At 44.4% G+C, this 12,420-nt stretch overlaps 1 protein-coding gene across 7 annotated transcripts in view; it reads right to left on the bottom strand.

Moving 5' to 3' along the window:
- The window catches only part of LOC140715275 (catenin alpha-3-like), a 1,577,100-nt gene extending 1,566,481 nt beyond the window's left edge, over positions 1–10,619 (bottom strand). For 6 of the 7 annotated variants that reach the window (XM_073027216.1, XM_073027218.1, XM_073027219.1 and 3 more), the window contains exons 1-2: positions 10,348–10,619; positions 5,706–5,812 (exon numbers count right to left, since the gene is read on the bottom strand). In XM_073027216.1, the coding sequence (XP_072883317.1) occupies positions 5,706–5,807 (102 nt within the window). In that variant the 5' untranslated portion in view covers positions 5,808–5,812; positions 10,348–10,619. Of the gene's footprint in view, positions 1–5,705; positions 5,813–8,420; positions 8,492–10,347 lie in introns of those variants that run through there. The other variant, XM_073027217.1, reaches the window with a different exon arrangement.
- Between the last annotated feature and the right edge of the window lie 1,801 nt (positions 10,620–12,420).

Below are 12,420 nucleotides of genomic sequence, written 5' to 3'. Positions count from 1 at the left end.
ATGAGGAGAAATGCAATGGAGGCATACCAAATTCTGAAGGGTATAGATAAGGTGAGACTAGAACTAGAGGTCATAGGTTAAGGATGAAAGGTGAAATATTTAAGGGGAACCTGAGGGTGCTTCTTCACTCAGAAGGTGGTGCAAGTGTGGAACAAGCTGCCAGCGCAAGTGATGGGTTCGATTTCAGCATTTAAGAGAAGTTTGGATAACTAGAGTACCTGAACAGGAGGGGTTATGGTTCAGGTGCAGGTCTACGTTTAGCATGGACTTGATAGGCAAATGGCCTGTTTCTGTACTGTAGTGCTCTATGACTCTATGTCCCCAACTCTGGCAGCTGGAACAAGTGAGAATGATATCAGGTTATCAGAGTTTCAATTAACAGAGAGCATGGACTGTGGTCAGGATGTCACTGAAACAGGAGGAGTGAGAGGACAAGGTGAATGATGGATTTGAAAACACAGATGAAATGCTTACGTTTGAGGTATCGCTGGGCTATGCAGCTCAGTGAGTATGGAGATGAAGCAACCACTCTGAAAAGTTCTCCTTTTACTAACCAGGTCCAATCTACTCAAGCTTTCCTCAGTCACTCTCACTTGACCAAAGTTAATTCAGTCATCTTCTCTGCACTCCTTCCAGTGTGCATGTATACTCTTCCTTATATAGGGAGCCCAAAGCTATCGCACAGTGGGTGCAGATGATCTCTGACACTGCCAGTCATTGAACTGGCTTCAATACCTCCTGCAAAATCCACTCATCATTCTGCCATCGGGTAGGTAACCTGGGGGTGCTGACCCAGCCAGCTTTCGGGACTAGGTACTGAGCCAGTTGAATGCTGAATTATGCTTTGCAGTGAAATCTCAGTCGCCGTGTACTGTTTCAGCGAGTCTGCAGTCCGTCAGCATTTTTCAGGTACATGCTCCCTACAAGCACGTCGCCAAGACATTTCAAGACAAACTATGCAGGGATTTTCGATTGCCTTCTTTACCCCCAGCTAGTTTCATCAAAACAACTAATTTGTTGGTAGAGGCAGGTTCGGTATTGCCATTTAAAGTAAAATTGGATAGGTATATGGACCGGGAAGGAATGGAGGATTATGGGTTGAGTGGGGGTCAGTGGGACTAGGTAAGAGTAAGCGTTCTGCATGGACTGGAAGGGCTAAGATGGCCTGTTTCCATGCTGTAATTGTTATATGGTTATGTATGGTTTCTATTCCTTCCTACAGGAATAATGGTCAGGAATATCAACGGCCTCTTCATTCCAAGATCAAGGTCCATGTGGATGATGCTGTGGATACTGTGGTGAGGGTTGGAAGGCAGAAAATAGGATGTTGTCTCCCCTGCTGTCTGAACGGGGTCCTTGGGTTTCCATGGTATATGGTATGGGTTTTCCAACAGTACCCCATTCCCTGTATTTAGTTCCAGACAAATATATTCCAGAGCTTACCCTGTAAACTCTTAACTGGCCAAATCATACCACGTGAAGCAATTAGAGCCCCATGAGGAACGAAGATTTGGATAGAAAGTTATGGGATGAAGACCCAGTGACGATGAAGGGCTAGTGAAATATTCCCAAGACAGGAAGGTGAATCACTTGGGAGGGGACACACAGATACTGGTGTTTCCATGCACCTGCTGAATTTGTCCTCCTTGGTGCTGGTGGGAGTGTGAATTAAGACCTGGAGAACATGGGATTCTTGTGTTTTGGTAGGAGACTCATTAGGCAAACAGAGAGTGGCCATCTTTCTCCTGATCTGTGCTCTGTAGATGAGAAGGTTTCTGGTAGCAGAAGGTGAGCTACTCGCTGCAGGACACCTGTCTCTGACCTGCTCTTGGACCCATGGCATTAATGTGACCAGCCAAACTGAATCATCTCTCCCTTTTGCTCTCTTCTCCCACTACCACGTCTTCAGCATTTTATAACCTGCTGATCTCTGCTGTGATAAATGGTCAATGACATGTCACCTTTACTCCATTTTCCTCTCCACATTTGCTGCCTGAACTCTGGCATTCTCTACTTTTATCGAAGGTGAAGGCTGCCTTGCTCTGGTGACTTGTGGCAAAGAGAGAAAGTGGTGGTGTCAACAGCAATCAGCATAGGGGCTTAGATTGGAACAACTCAACCGAGAGTAGGGGACTGAGGTAGGGAGGAACTCATCGCCAGCTGCAGGAGCAAGAGGGTCAGGGTTGTGACTGGGTAGGAGATTCTAATACCCAAGAGGGAGTTGTCAGGGATGGTAAGTTCTTCCCAACCTTTCAGAAGCACTGTTTGTGCAGAAAACTTTGCTTTGTCAGGCATGTCATAGAGACATACACTCAGTGGCCACTTTGTTAGGTACATCTGTACACCTGCTCATTAATGCAAATGTCTAATCAGCCAATCATAAAAGCATGCAGACATGGTCAAGTGGTTTAGTTGTTGTACAGACCAAATATCAGAATGGGGAAGGAATGTGCTCAAAGTGACTTTAACCTTAGAATGATTGCTGGTGCCAAACGGAATGGTTTGAGTATTTCAGACACTGCTGATTTCCTAGGATTTTCAGGCACAATGGTCTCTAGAGTTTACAGAGAATGGTGCAAAAAAAAAACAAACAAAAAAATCACCCAGGGAGCAGCAGTTTTGTGGGTGAAAATGCCATTTTTAAAGAGAGGGGTCAGAGGGGAATGGGCGGTCTGGTTCAAGCTGACAAGAGGTGACAGTAACTCAAATAATCACATGTTACAAGAATGCAGACGAGCATCTCTAGATGCCCAACACGCCCAACGTTGAAGTGGGTGGGCTACAGCAGCAGAAGACCACAACTGATTCTGCTCCTGTAGCCATTTTATTAGGTATATTTACGAAGTAGCCACTAAATGTAAAAATTAGAGCCAGAAAAACCTCTCGAGCCTGCTCCACCATTCAATGTCATGACTGATCCAATGGAACTTAAATTTCATAGGCTCTCCTACCATTAACCTTTCACTAGCTTGTTTTCCAAAACTACATTTATCTCTGCCGTAGATGCTCTATGCCTGTGCATGCACTGCCTTTGAGGCAGAGAGTTCAAAATATATGCTGCCTCCTGAGACAAATAAAAGGCTGATCTCCATCTTAGGTAGCCAACCCTCTATTTCCAAGCCGTGGTTCCCAGCTCTAGCAGCCGTGTTCTGTCCTATGCAGAGACCTGCTTCTGCATTAGTGACTGTTCTATCAGCGAGTCACAAAGCGTATACAAGTCGTAAGCAAGCAATATCCAGCCACATCACCAACATACCCTTAACACCTCATTGCATTAGAGCATCTAAGTCACAGCAAGCTCAGAGGCAGAGTCATGGATTCCTAGGCAAAACCACAAGTCCCTTATGGTATTTCAGAAGCATTCATATTCAGAAATTAAACACACCTAAAGCTCTTCACTTTGCGGTGACATTCTGGCTTCAAATCCCACGTGCCAATTTATAAATTTGATGAATGATAAATACTTCGAAAACCAGATTCCACATTCCAGAATTGAAAGTGACAATCTGTACACACTCGTTAACCTCTAATTCTTTACTTGTTACGGGATAGTACAGTCTCCCAAGAGAGCCAGTGAAAACTGGCTAACTAGAAAATTTGGGAAATTGCTGTCTGCCTCTCAGAGACAATTATTTTTAAAATACACATACACATGATACCTCTGGCTCATCGTATATTCATTTCATAAACTGAAATAAGATGGAGACCATGGCCAGGATGGTGTGGTTGTACAGCCCATTTAAAGTCAAATGGTCACTGTCAGCAATATCACTGATAAAATCAAAACCATTTTTAAGATACCTTGTATGCATATCAGGGAAAGATTGAAAAAATTAAGGACCTCAGCTTGAGACTTTCAACTATTCACCTTGGTGGCTTCCCCGACTCCAATTTCACTTTATTCTTAATCAGTATTTGATTTTGTTTTCAGAACCCGAGTCTTGTTCCATCCATTCTCCTGTTGTCTTTCCCAGCTGTGAAGGGTATTTGAAGGGACAGATGCATAGCCTCAGTTGCCTCCTATTACGTCTGTCAATGGCCAACGTTCCCGAGTGAGCTGTGGCTGAGCAGCGGAAATTTATTCAACTGAACCCATGACAGGGAGGGCGGAACCTCAGTCCAAGAGCAGCTTAGTGGCAAGATGCAGAGGGTTAAATGTTGACTTGTGTGTTGATGACTGGAAAATTGTTACCACTGGGGTTCACATGGCTCTTTGCTAATCATAAATTAGTGACGTGGATTTAAATGTAAGGGGCACAATATAGATATTCCCCCTATAATGAGGGATTCATTGTCACAGGTGGCTGTGGAGGCCAAGTCAGTGGGTATATTTAAAGTGGAGGTTGTTAAGTTCTTGGTTAGTAAGGATAGCGGAGGTTACGGGGAGAAGGCAAGAGAATGGGGTCGAGAAGGAAAAATAAATTAGCCACAGTCAGCAAACAAGTGGAACAGACTTGATGAACTGAATGGCCTGATTCTACTCCCATGTCTTATATTTGCAGATTATACAAGAATTGGCTTTGTGCTTGATAATAAGACAGGTAAATGGAACCTCTCAATTTTATTTGCCCCTCTTGACTGCACAAGATGAGTGGGACACGCCCCATGTTGCTGTTAATGAGTGCTCTTGGGCTGTGAACTAAGGGAAGATTTTGTAAATTAATTCCATGCAATTCTCATAGAAATAATTAATTCTATTTGACTCCTGCAAAGGAAATATTTGCTTAAACCTCCACTGACAGATAAATCAAAAGCAGAGAATAACTCAAATCTAGCTGTAAGAACAAAGAAACTGACTGCAACTCCATCTCCCAATCCAACAATACAGTTGATTCCTCTGTCACAGACCAGACTGCTCTCCATTTCCCTATCAAAGACCATACTACACCTTCATTCCTATATCTTCAGCATTCCCCATCATCACTAGAAACTTCAGCTGCAATGCTCTGTCACAGACACTGGTTGCTCCTCCATCCCACCAGCATAAACATACGTCCAGCTTCACACATACACCACCCTTCTCTCCCAAAATCCTCAGACTGCACCTCTAAACTCCATGGTACCCCTCCATGAAAGATACAAACTTAACCTTGTTCCTCATTTGAGAAGCAATCATTATCTCCAAGTGCCACAATAGACACAAACTGCATCACTTCTGTTACCACATTAGAGACACAACCTTCACCTCCAAACCCCAATCTCTTCTCCATCAAATACTAAAATGGCATCTCAACACTTCCATCACAGACATGTGTTATACCTCTGCAACAAACTTACACTGTCCAACAGTCAAAGCAATCATAAGTCAGAGAAAAGGGGCAATTTCTTGGGTTCTCATCCCTGTCAGCCTAACTCAAACAGATGGTGTTGGAACTGCCTAATAGAAGGTGCTTTTCACCAATGTAAACACAGAATTAGAAAAAAATGGGAACTTTTTCTGATGGACTTCTTGAGCCAGAATTAATTCCATAACAGGAACAAGGGCTCTTCAACTGAAAGTGATTTTCCAATTGACTGAAGATCAGTTTGTGGGAGTGCACATTTTTCCAACTTCAGGCCAGCACAATTCCAGGCTGGAATTGTTCTTGGAAATTTTATCTCTTTTCACGGACTTCTCTGCCGAACCTCTCTAGCTTATAAAAGATCTTGACAACAGACCAGCGTGCGTGTGCTGATATTTGATTTTTGAAACTGCAAATCCCAACCTGCAATATCAAAGGCTGAATCAGCCGTTCCACTGTTAAAGTTTGGATCTGGAGGTCCTTTGTGTCCATTTTCAGTGGAACATTCTGTGCCACAGATGACATTTTCCCTGCAAACAATAAAGCAAAATTTAGTTTATGTAAATGAACTTCAAATTTACAAGTGGGACTTCATATTAAGCAAAATAATATGGTTTGCTGAAGCAACCACTGTTACATTAAACTCACAAAAGTAAAAACAAATTTCAGTGCTCAGACAAATAACAAAATACAAGTACTAGCAGACAATGTTACAGAGCTACACGTTTAGTACCAGAAAATAAATAATCTCAAACTATTTCTAGATTTTCTCAGCCTCAAATTAATGCCCACACCATGTCTTAGGTTCAGATCTAATTGAGAGAGTTTACTATTCATTTTGCTTGCTATCTTAGAGAGATCTCTTTGGTTGCCTGTTACCTTAGAGGGAGAATTAACATGCTTTTCTCAACACAGTGCAAGGGGTGATTGAGAAGTTTGTGGCCTAAGGTTGAAGGAGTCAGTTTTAGAAAACCTAGCACATTTATCTTTCCTACGTTTACACACTTAGTCCAGTGGTCATGGAGCATACGGATCCCTTCTTTGTAGAAGTCGGCATCTTGGACCTCCAGAAGTGGTCCACAGCATGGGGTGATTGATAAGGTTGTAGAAGAAGATGAGTTAACTTCATACTTTCTGAATTTTCACTCAAGGACTACAGAACTACACGTGCCTGTAACATGAGCTATATAACTCATCTCTTTCTACCTTAGGCCACAAACTTATCAATCACCCCTGCTGTGGACCACTTCTACAAAGCGATCTGTATGCATAAAAACAAGTCCTTTGTCCACCATGTCTTTACCAACCATCATACCTACGTATCTGCATTAGTCCCACTTGCATACATCAGTTCCATATTCCTCTCTGAATTGTACATCGAAGCTCATTGAAGTACCTGTACAAATGCCTCTATAATGTTGTCACTGCTCCTGCCTCCTACCAACTACACTTCATGTGAAAAAATTATCCTTCAAATCTTCTTTGAAACTTCCTTCTCACCATAAACCAAGGTTTACAGTGTTGTCATGGGAAGTAGATGCTGGCAGTCACCCTATGCCAGCCGGCTGGCGATGCAGTGGCATCTGCACCGAGTGGTCCCGGGCTTGAATCCAGTCGGCTCCCTACACATTCTCCATTTGAGCTAGCAAATCAGCCTCAAACTACAGACAAAAATGCAAAAGAAACAGCAAAAATGCCACCCAATGCACCGCGAGGCATGGAAAGGAACAGCAACAACAATTACCCTATCTAAACTTCTCATATTACCTCACTGCCACTTCCTACCAAGATGGTGGTAGCTGCCCAGAGCATTCACACTCAACCTCCAAATTCAATTTAACTCATTCCTATAGACCTGATGTTGATCAATGTGATATTGCTACTACTATCAAGGATAATGTTCCTCTACTTGTTCTTACAGTTGAGCCAAAGATGTTTTGGATCTCATCTCGGTACCATCACTAACACTGGCTTTTCCTTTACCTCCTTCACGCAGCTTCATCCCCACCTCACCGTTATACCCCTAGACTTGACTATCAGAATGCAACCTAGCTGGTAGCTGCTGTTTTATTATTTCTAAATCTGAGTTTATTCATACTCCGGTGCCCACTTCCCAGCTCACTTTTCCCATTCCCCACTACTTCTGTGCTTGTTGATCTAGGTTCATTCCCAGTTAAGCAAGCGCCAGTTTCAAAATTGTCACCCTTATTTCCAATCCCTCCAAATCCATGCGTCTCTCCTAGATAAACTCATCTAATTGGGTCAGTATGGTTCTTCCTGAATTAACAGACTGGATCATCAGTAATCATTTTCTTAACTGCTAAGAACCTCTAAACTTCTCTACCTCTTTACTCTGCCAAGATTATCTACAATTTACTCCTTGGATGAAGCCTTTGTCACTTATATACCCTGGAGTGTCAATTTTTTTGTTTGACTACATCAAAGGTGCTACATAAATAAAGTTGTCCTGTTCTTGTTCTAGATGACCACCAGTCTGCACTAGTACTTATCACAAGAATGTGCAGAACAGTAGTGATCACATCTGTCCAACTACCACAAGTATGCCTGAAATACCACCAAAAGAGGAAACAGAGAAATACTTCTCAATATATCAGAGTGGGTGGCATTGTGTGTTTATGTCTGTACATAGTAGCTCTGCCAAATCCATGTGTCTCTGTGCGAGAAGTGTCAGTGTGTGTGCCAGAGAGAGTTTATCAATGTGCGTGTGTAAGAGAGAGTTAGTCTGTATGTCTCTGTATCTGCATGAGAGAGGTTCAGTGTACTTGCCTGTGTAAGAGAATGGCAGTGTGCATGTGTCCACATGGGAGTGTCAGGGGTGAGTGAGAGAGTGAGAGAGTTGGAGTCAATGTGGTGTTTGTGTAAGAGGAAGAGTGAGAGAGTACCTGTTGGTGGGAGAGGGAGAGGACACGTGTGTGCGTGCATGCGCGTGTGCACGCACATCTGAGATAAGGTGTAGCAGGTGGGGCTCCAGCCAAGGGCTACAAAAAGAAGGGGAAGGGCAGGAAACAGTCCAGCCTCAGGCTAACAGCAAAGACAGCCTGGTTTACCCAACAGAGACAAGGGCAGGAAGGGACAGATCCAACCACAGGGTAACAGCAAAGACATAGCCTGACTTACCCAACAGCGACAAGGACAGGATACTAACAAGATAAACCAGCACCAACACTTGATCCCAGGGCCACTTATATTCTCAGCCCCCAAAACGAGCATCAGGTGCCTGTGATTAAGCCCAACTGAAACAAGGGACAGCCAGAAGATCCGGAGTTCGGAATACACGGACCGGACCGTGAACCGGAATGCAGACTTCACGGATCAGACTATGAGTGTGTGTGTGTGTGTGTGTGTGTGTGTGTGTGTGTGTGTGTGTGTGTGTGTGTGAGAGTGAGTGTGTGTGTGTGTGTGTGTGTGTGTGTGTGAGTGTGTGTGTGTGTATGTGAGTGTGTGTGTGTGTGTGTGTGTGTGTGAGTGTGTGTGTGTGTATGTGTGTGTGTCTGTGTGTGTGAGTGTGTGTGTGTGTGTGTGTGTGTATGTGAGTGTGTGTGTGTGTGTGTGTGTGTGTGTGTGTGTGTGTGTGTGTGTGTAATTAGACCCTAAGACCGTGTCAAAGGAGCAGACTGTGGTGATTCAGCCCATCAAGTCGGCTCCACCATTTCATCATGGCTGAATTACTATCCTTCTCAATCCCATTCTCCCACCTTCTCTCCATAACTTTTGAAGCCCTGAATAATCAAAAACCCATCAGCCTCTACTTTAAATAAACTCAATGACCTGCCTTCCACAGCCGTCCACGGTAATGAATTCCACAGATTCACCACCCTCTGGCTAAAGAAATTCCTCCTTATCTCTGTTCTAAATGGATGTCCTATATTCTTAGGCCGTGCCTTTTGGTTCCAGACTCATCCACTATAGAAAACATCCTCTAGACATCCATTCTATCTAAGTCTTTCAATATTCAATCGGTTTCAATGAGATCCCCCTCATTCTTCTAAAATCCAGCAAGTAAAGGCTCAGAGCCAACAAACGCTCCTTGTAGTTTAGCTCTTTCATTCCTCATGAACCTCCTCTGGACCCTCTCTATTACCAGCACATCCTTTCTCAGATATGAGGCACAAAACTGCTCACAGTATTCCAAGTATTGTCTGGCCAGTGCCTTATAAAGCCTCAGCACTACCTCCTTGCTCTTAGAGTCCAGTCCTCTCGAAATGAATGTCAACATTCATTTCCCTTTCCTACTACTGATTTAACCTACTAGTTAATCTGTAGGGAACCCTGTACAGGAACTCACCAGTCCCCTTGCACCTCAGAATTTTGAATTTTCTCCCCATTTGCAAAGTTGTCCACATTTTTATTCCTTCTACCAAAGTGCATGATCATACACTTCCAGACAGTATATTCCATCCGCCCATCCTCCCAATCTGTCTAAGTCCTTCTTGCAGACTCCCCGCTTCCTCAACACTACCTGCTCTTCCACCTACCCTTGTATCGTCTGCAAACTTAGTCACAAAACCATCAATTCTGTCATCCAAATTGTTGACATATAATGTGAAAAGAAGGGGTCCCAACACCAACCCCTGCAGAACACCACTAGTCACCAGCTGCCAACCAGAATAGGCCACCTTTATTCCCACTCTTTTGCCCATCTTTCCTCAAAGAATTCCAGCAGACTGGTCAGGTAAGATTTCCCCTTAAGAAAACCATACTGCCTTCGGCCTACTGTGGTGTGTGTGTGTGTGTGTGTGTGTGTGTGTGTGTGTGTGTGTGTGTGTGTGTGTGTGTGTGTGTGTGTGTGTGTGTGTGTGTGTGTGTGTGTGTGTGTGTGTGTGTGTGTGTGTTCAGAGAAACAACATTACAAAGACAAGTCTGTTAGACCGTGCGTCTTTTACCATAAATCAGACAGTGGTCAAGTATTCTGCTTCCACAATCCCTATTAGAGAGAGACAATTCAAGTACAATACTTATTCCGAGCGCTTTTTCACTATTGGCTGCTGAACAATTTATTGATAACCTTTACCACAAACTTGCGGAGAGGTAAAATCAAACTCACCACGACCGTTTGTTCGGCTCCTGCAGGAGGCTTGAGTTGCAGTTTGCAGAAAGTTTTAGCAGAGCTGTCAAGTCTAACGGCGAGCTTGAATAAACACACGGTTGAAGTGGTCTGTCGCTCGGAGGACAGGAGTCTGGGCAGAAACAGCTGGGAAGAGCGCCGGAGGAGATGCGATCGGAGTGGGCTGGTCAGTAGGGAAGGATGGATGCTAGCGACACGGCTGGGTCAGCTCCAGCGGGAAGAGCGGCTGCAGGCGGCTGTTGTCACACGATCATCCGGATAAACGGGGCAGCTGCCGGGACGCGTGAAGCTCAACTTACTGGCGACCCAAGAAACAGCAGCGCACAGCGATGTTTGGATCAGGGAGAGTTTGCGCTGCGGAGTCCAGGGGATGGGGTGGGCAATTGGAATTGGGTTAAGCTCCACTGAAAAGGGAGCTGTTGGGTTCGACTGCGTTAAAGATGGATCTATGCAGCATTGCATAAAGGGCTGGCTGGGTATTGGGGAACATCGACAAAGGGGCTTGGGGTTGAGATAAATTGAAGGGAAGTTTTGTGGGGGTCAGGGTATATTAAGTAAGCGTCTTATGAGATCGGGGATATTAAGTGCCTCAATCTGTTAGGACCGTACATCAGCTTCCCCTCCTTAAACAAAGTCGCGCACAGGCGTTCTCCATAAGGGATCCATCCTAACATCCCAGATCCCGTGGCGATCAAGTGGCGAAGGGAACTGGACTGTGTCCGAACCTTCCTCTACAGCCACCTGAGGATCCACCGATAGGCAACCTCTTAGGAGAACATCATACTCAACTCATAAGAGCATAAGAACATAAGAAACAGGAGCAGGAGTAGGCCATCCGGCCCGTCGAGCCTGCTCCACCATTCAATAAGATCATGGCTAATCTAGCCATGGGCATCTCCACCTACCTGCCTTTTCCCCATAACCCCTAATTCCCCTACTATGCAAAAATCTATCCAACCTTTGTCTTAAATATATTTACTGAGGTAGCCTCCACTGCTTCACTGGGCAGAGAATTCCACAGATCCACCACTCCCTGGGATAAGCAGTTTCTCCTCATCTCCTTCTGAAATCTAGTCCTCCAAATCTTGAGGCAATGATCACCAAGTGATCACATAACTATTAATTAAGTGTGTGGGCATTAGGTGCCATGAGGAAGGATTGGGGTTATATAGAGGGGAGGGGAGCCCCCCCCCCCCAGAAGGAGGATTCTGTGACTGACCTGCACTGAGAAGGTTCGGAGGATTTCAGGTACAATTGAGAGGGACTCCAGGATCTGAGCTATATAGAGGGTAAGTAAGGTGTTGGGTTAGATTGAGGAAAGGTGTGAGATTGATCTGCAGTGCCATCAGACACGGGGCTTGGCAGAAATGGGGATTACCATTCAGAATGATTTGAGCCTGGACATTCTTGTAATTGACACATTAAATTGCTGGTCTAATTCCGCAGTTGGTCTGTAAACTATACCCAGTGGAGCCAAGTGTAACTTGAAATTAGCTTATCTTAGTATGCTAAATAGCATAAACATCCTCTTGTGTGAACAAAGCAGCTAAAAAGCTAACATGGTGGGAAATGAGGGGGACGGTCTGATTTACGCAGCGAATAATTCTTAAATTAATATAAAGAACATCTGGAAAGGTGCAGGCTGCTCCAGCCCTCAAACTAACCTCATCATTGAATGCAACACGTACCAAATGCTGACGGGAATCAGCAGGCCAGACAACACCTATGGAGGGCTGAGATCCATTATCACGACTGGAAAGGAAGAGGAAGAAGCCAAACTAGGAGGGTGAGGGCAGAGTACAAGCTGGCAGGTGATAAGTGAGACCAGGCGAAGGGGATGGTGGGTGGGTAAGGGAGGGGGTTGAATTGAGAAGCTGGGAGGGATAAAAGGATGAATAAGGAATCCAACTGGCAGATCTGATCATAACCTCAGCTCCGTATAACAGTCAGCCCATAGTAATATTTTCACCCTCCTGATTTTTAAGAAACTTTGTCTTTAATATATACAAAGTCCCTTCTCACACCACCTTTTGAGGAAGAGTTTCAAAGACA

This window comes from Hemitrygon akajei, chromosome 23 (genome assembly GCF_048418815.1).
Source record: "Hemitrygon akajei chromosome 23, sHemAka1.3, whole genome shotgun sequence".
In the NCBI taxonomy this organism is placed as follows: Eukaryota; Metazoa; Chordata; class Chondrichthyes; order Myliobatiformes; family Dasyatidae; genus Hemitrygon; species Hemitrygon akajei.
This window is presented reverse-complemented; position numbering and strand designations above follow the sequence as displayed.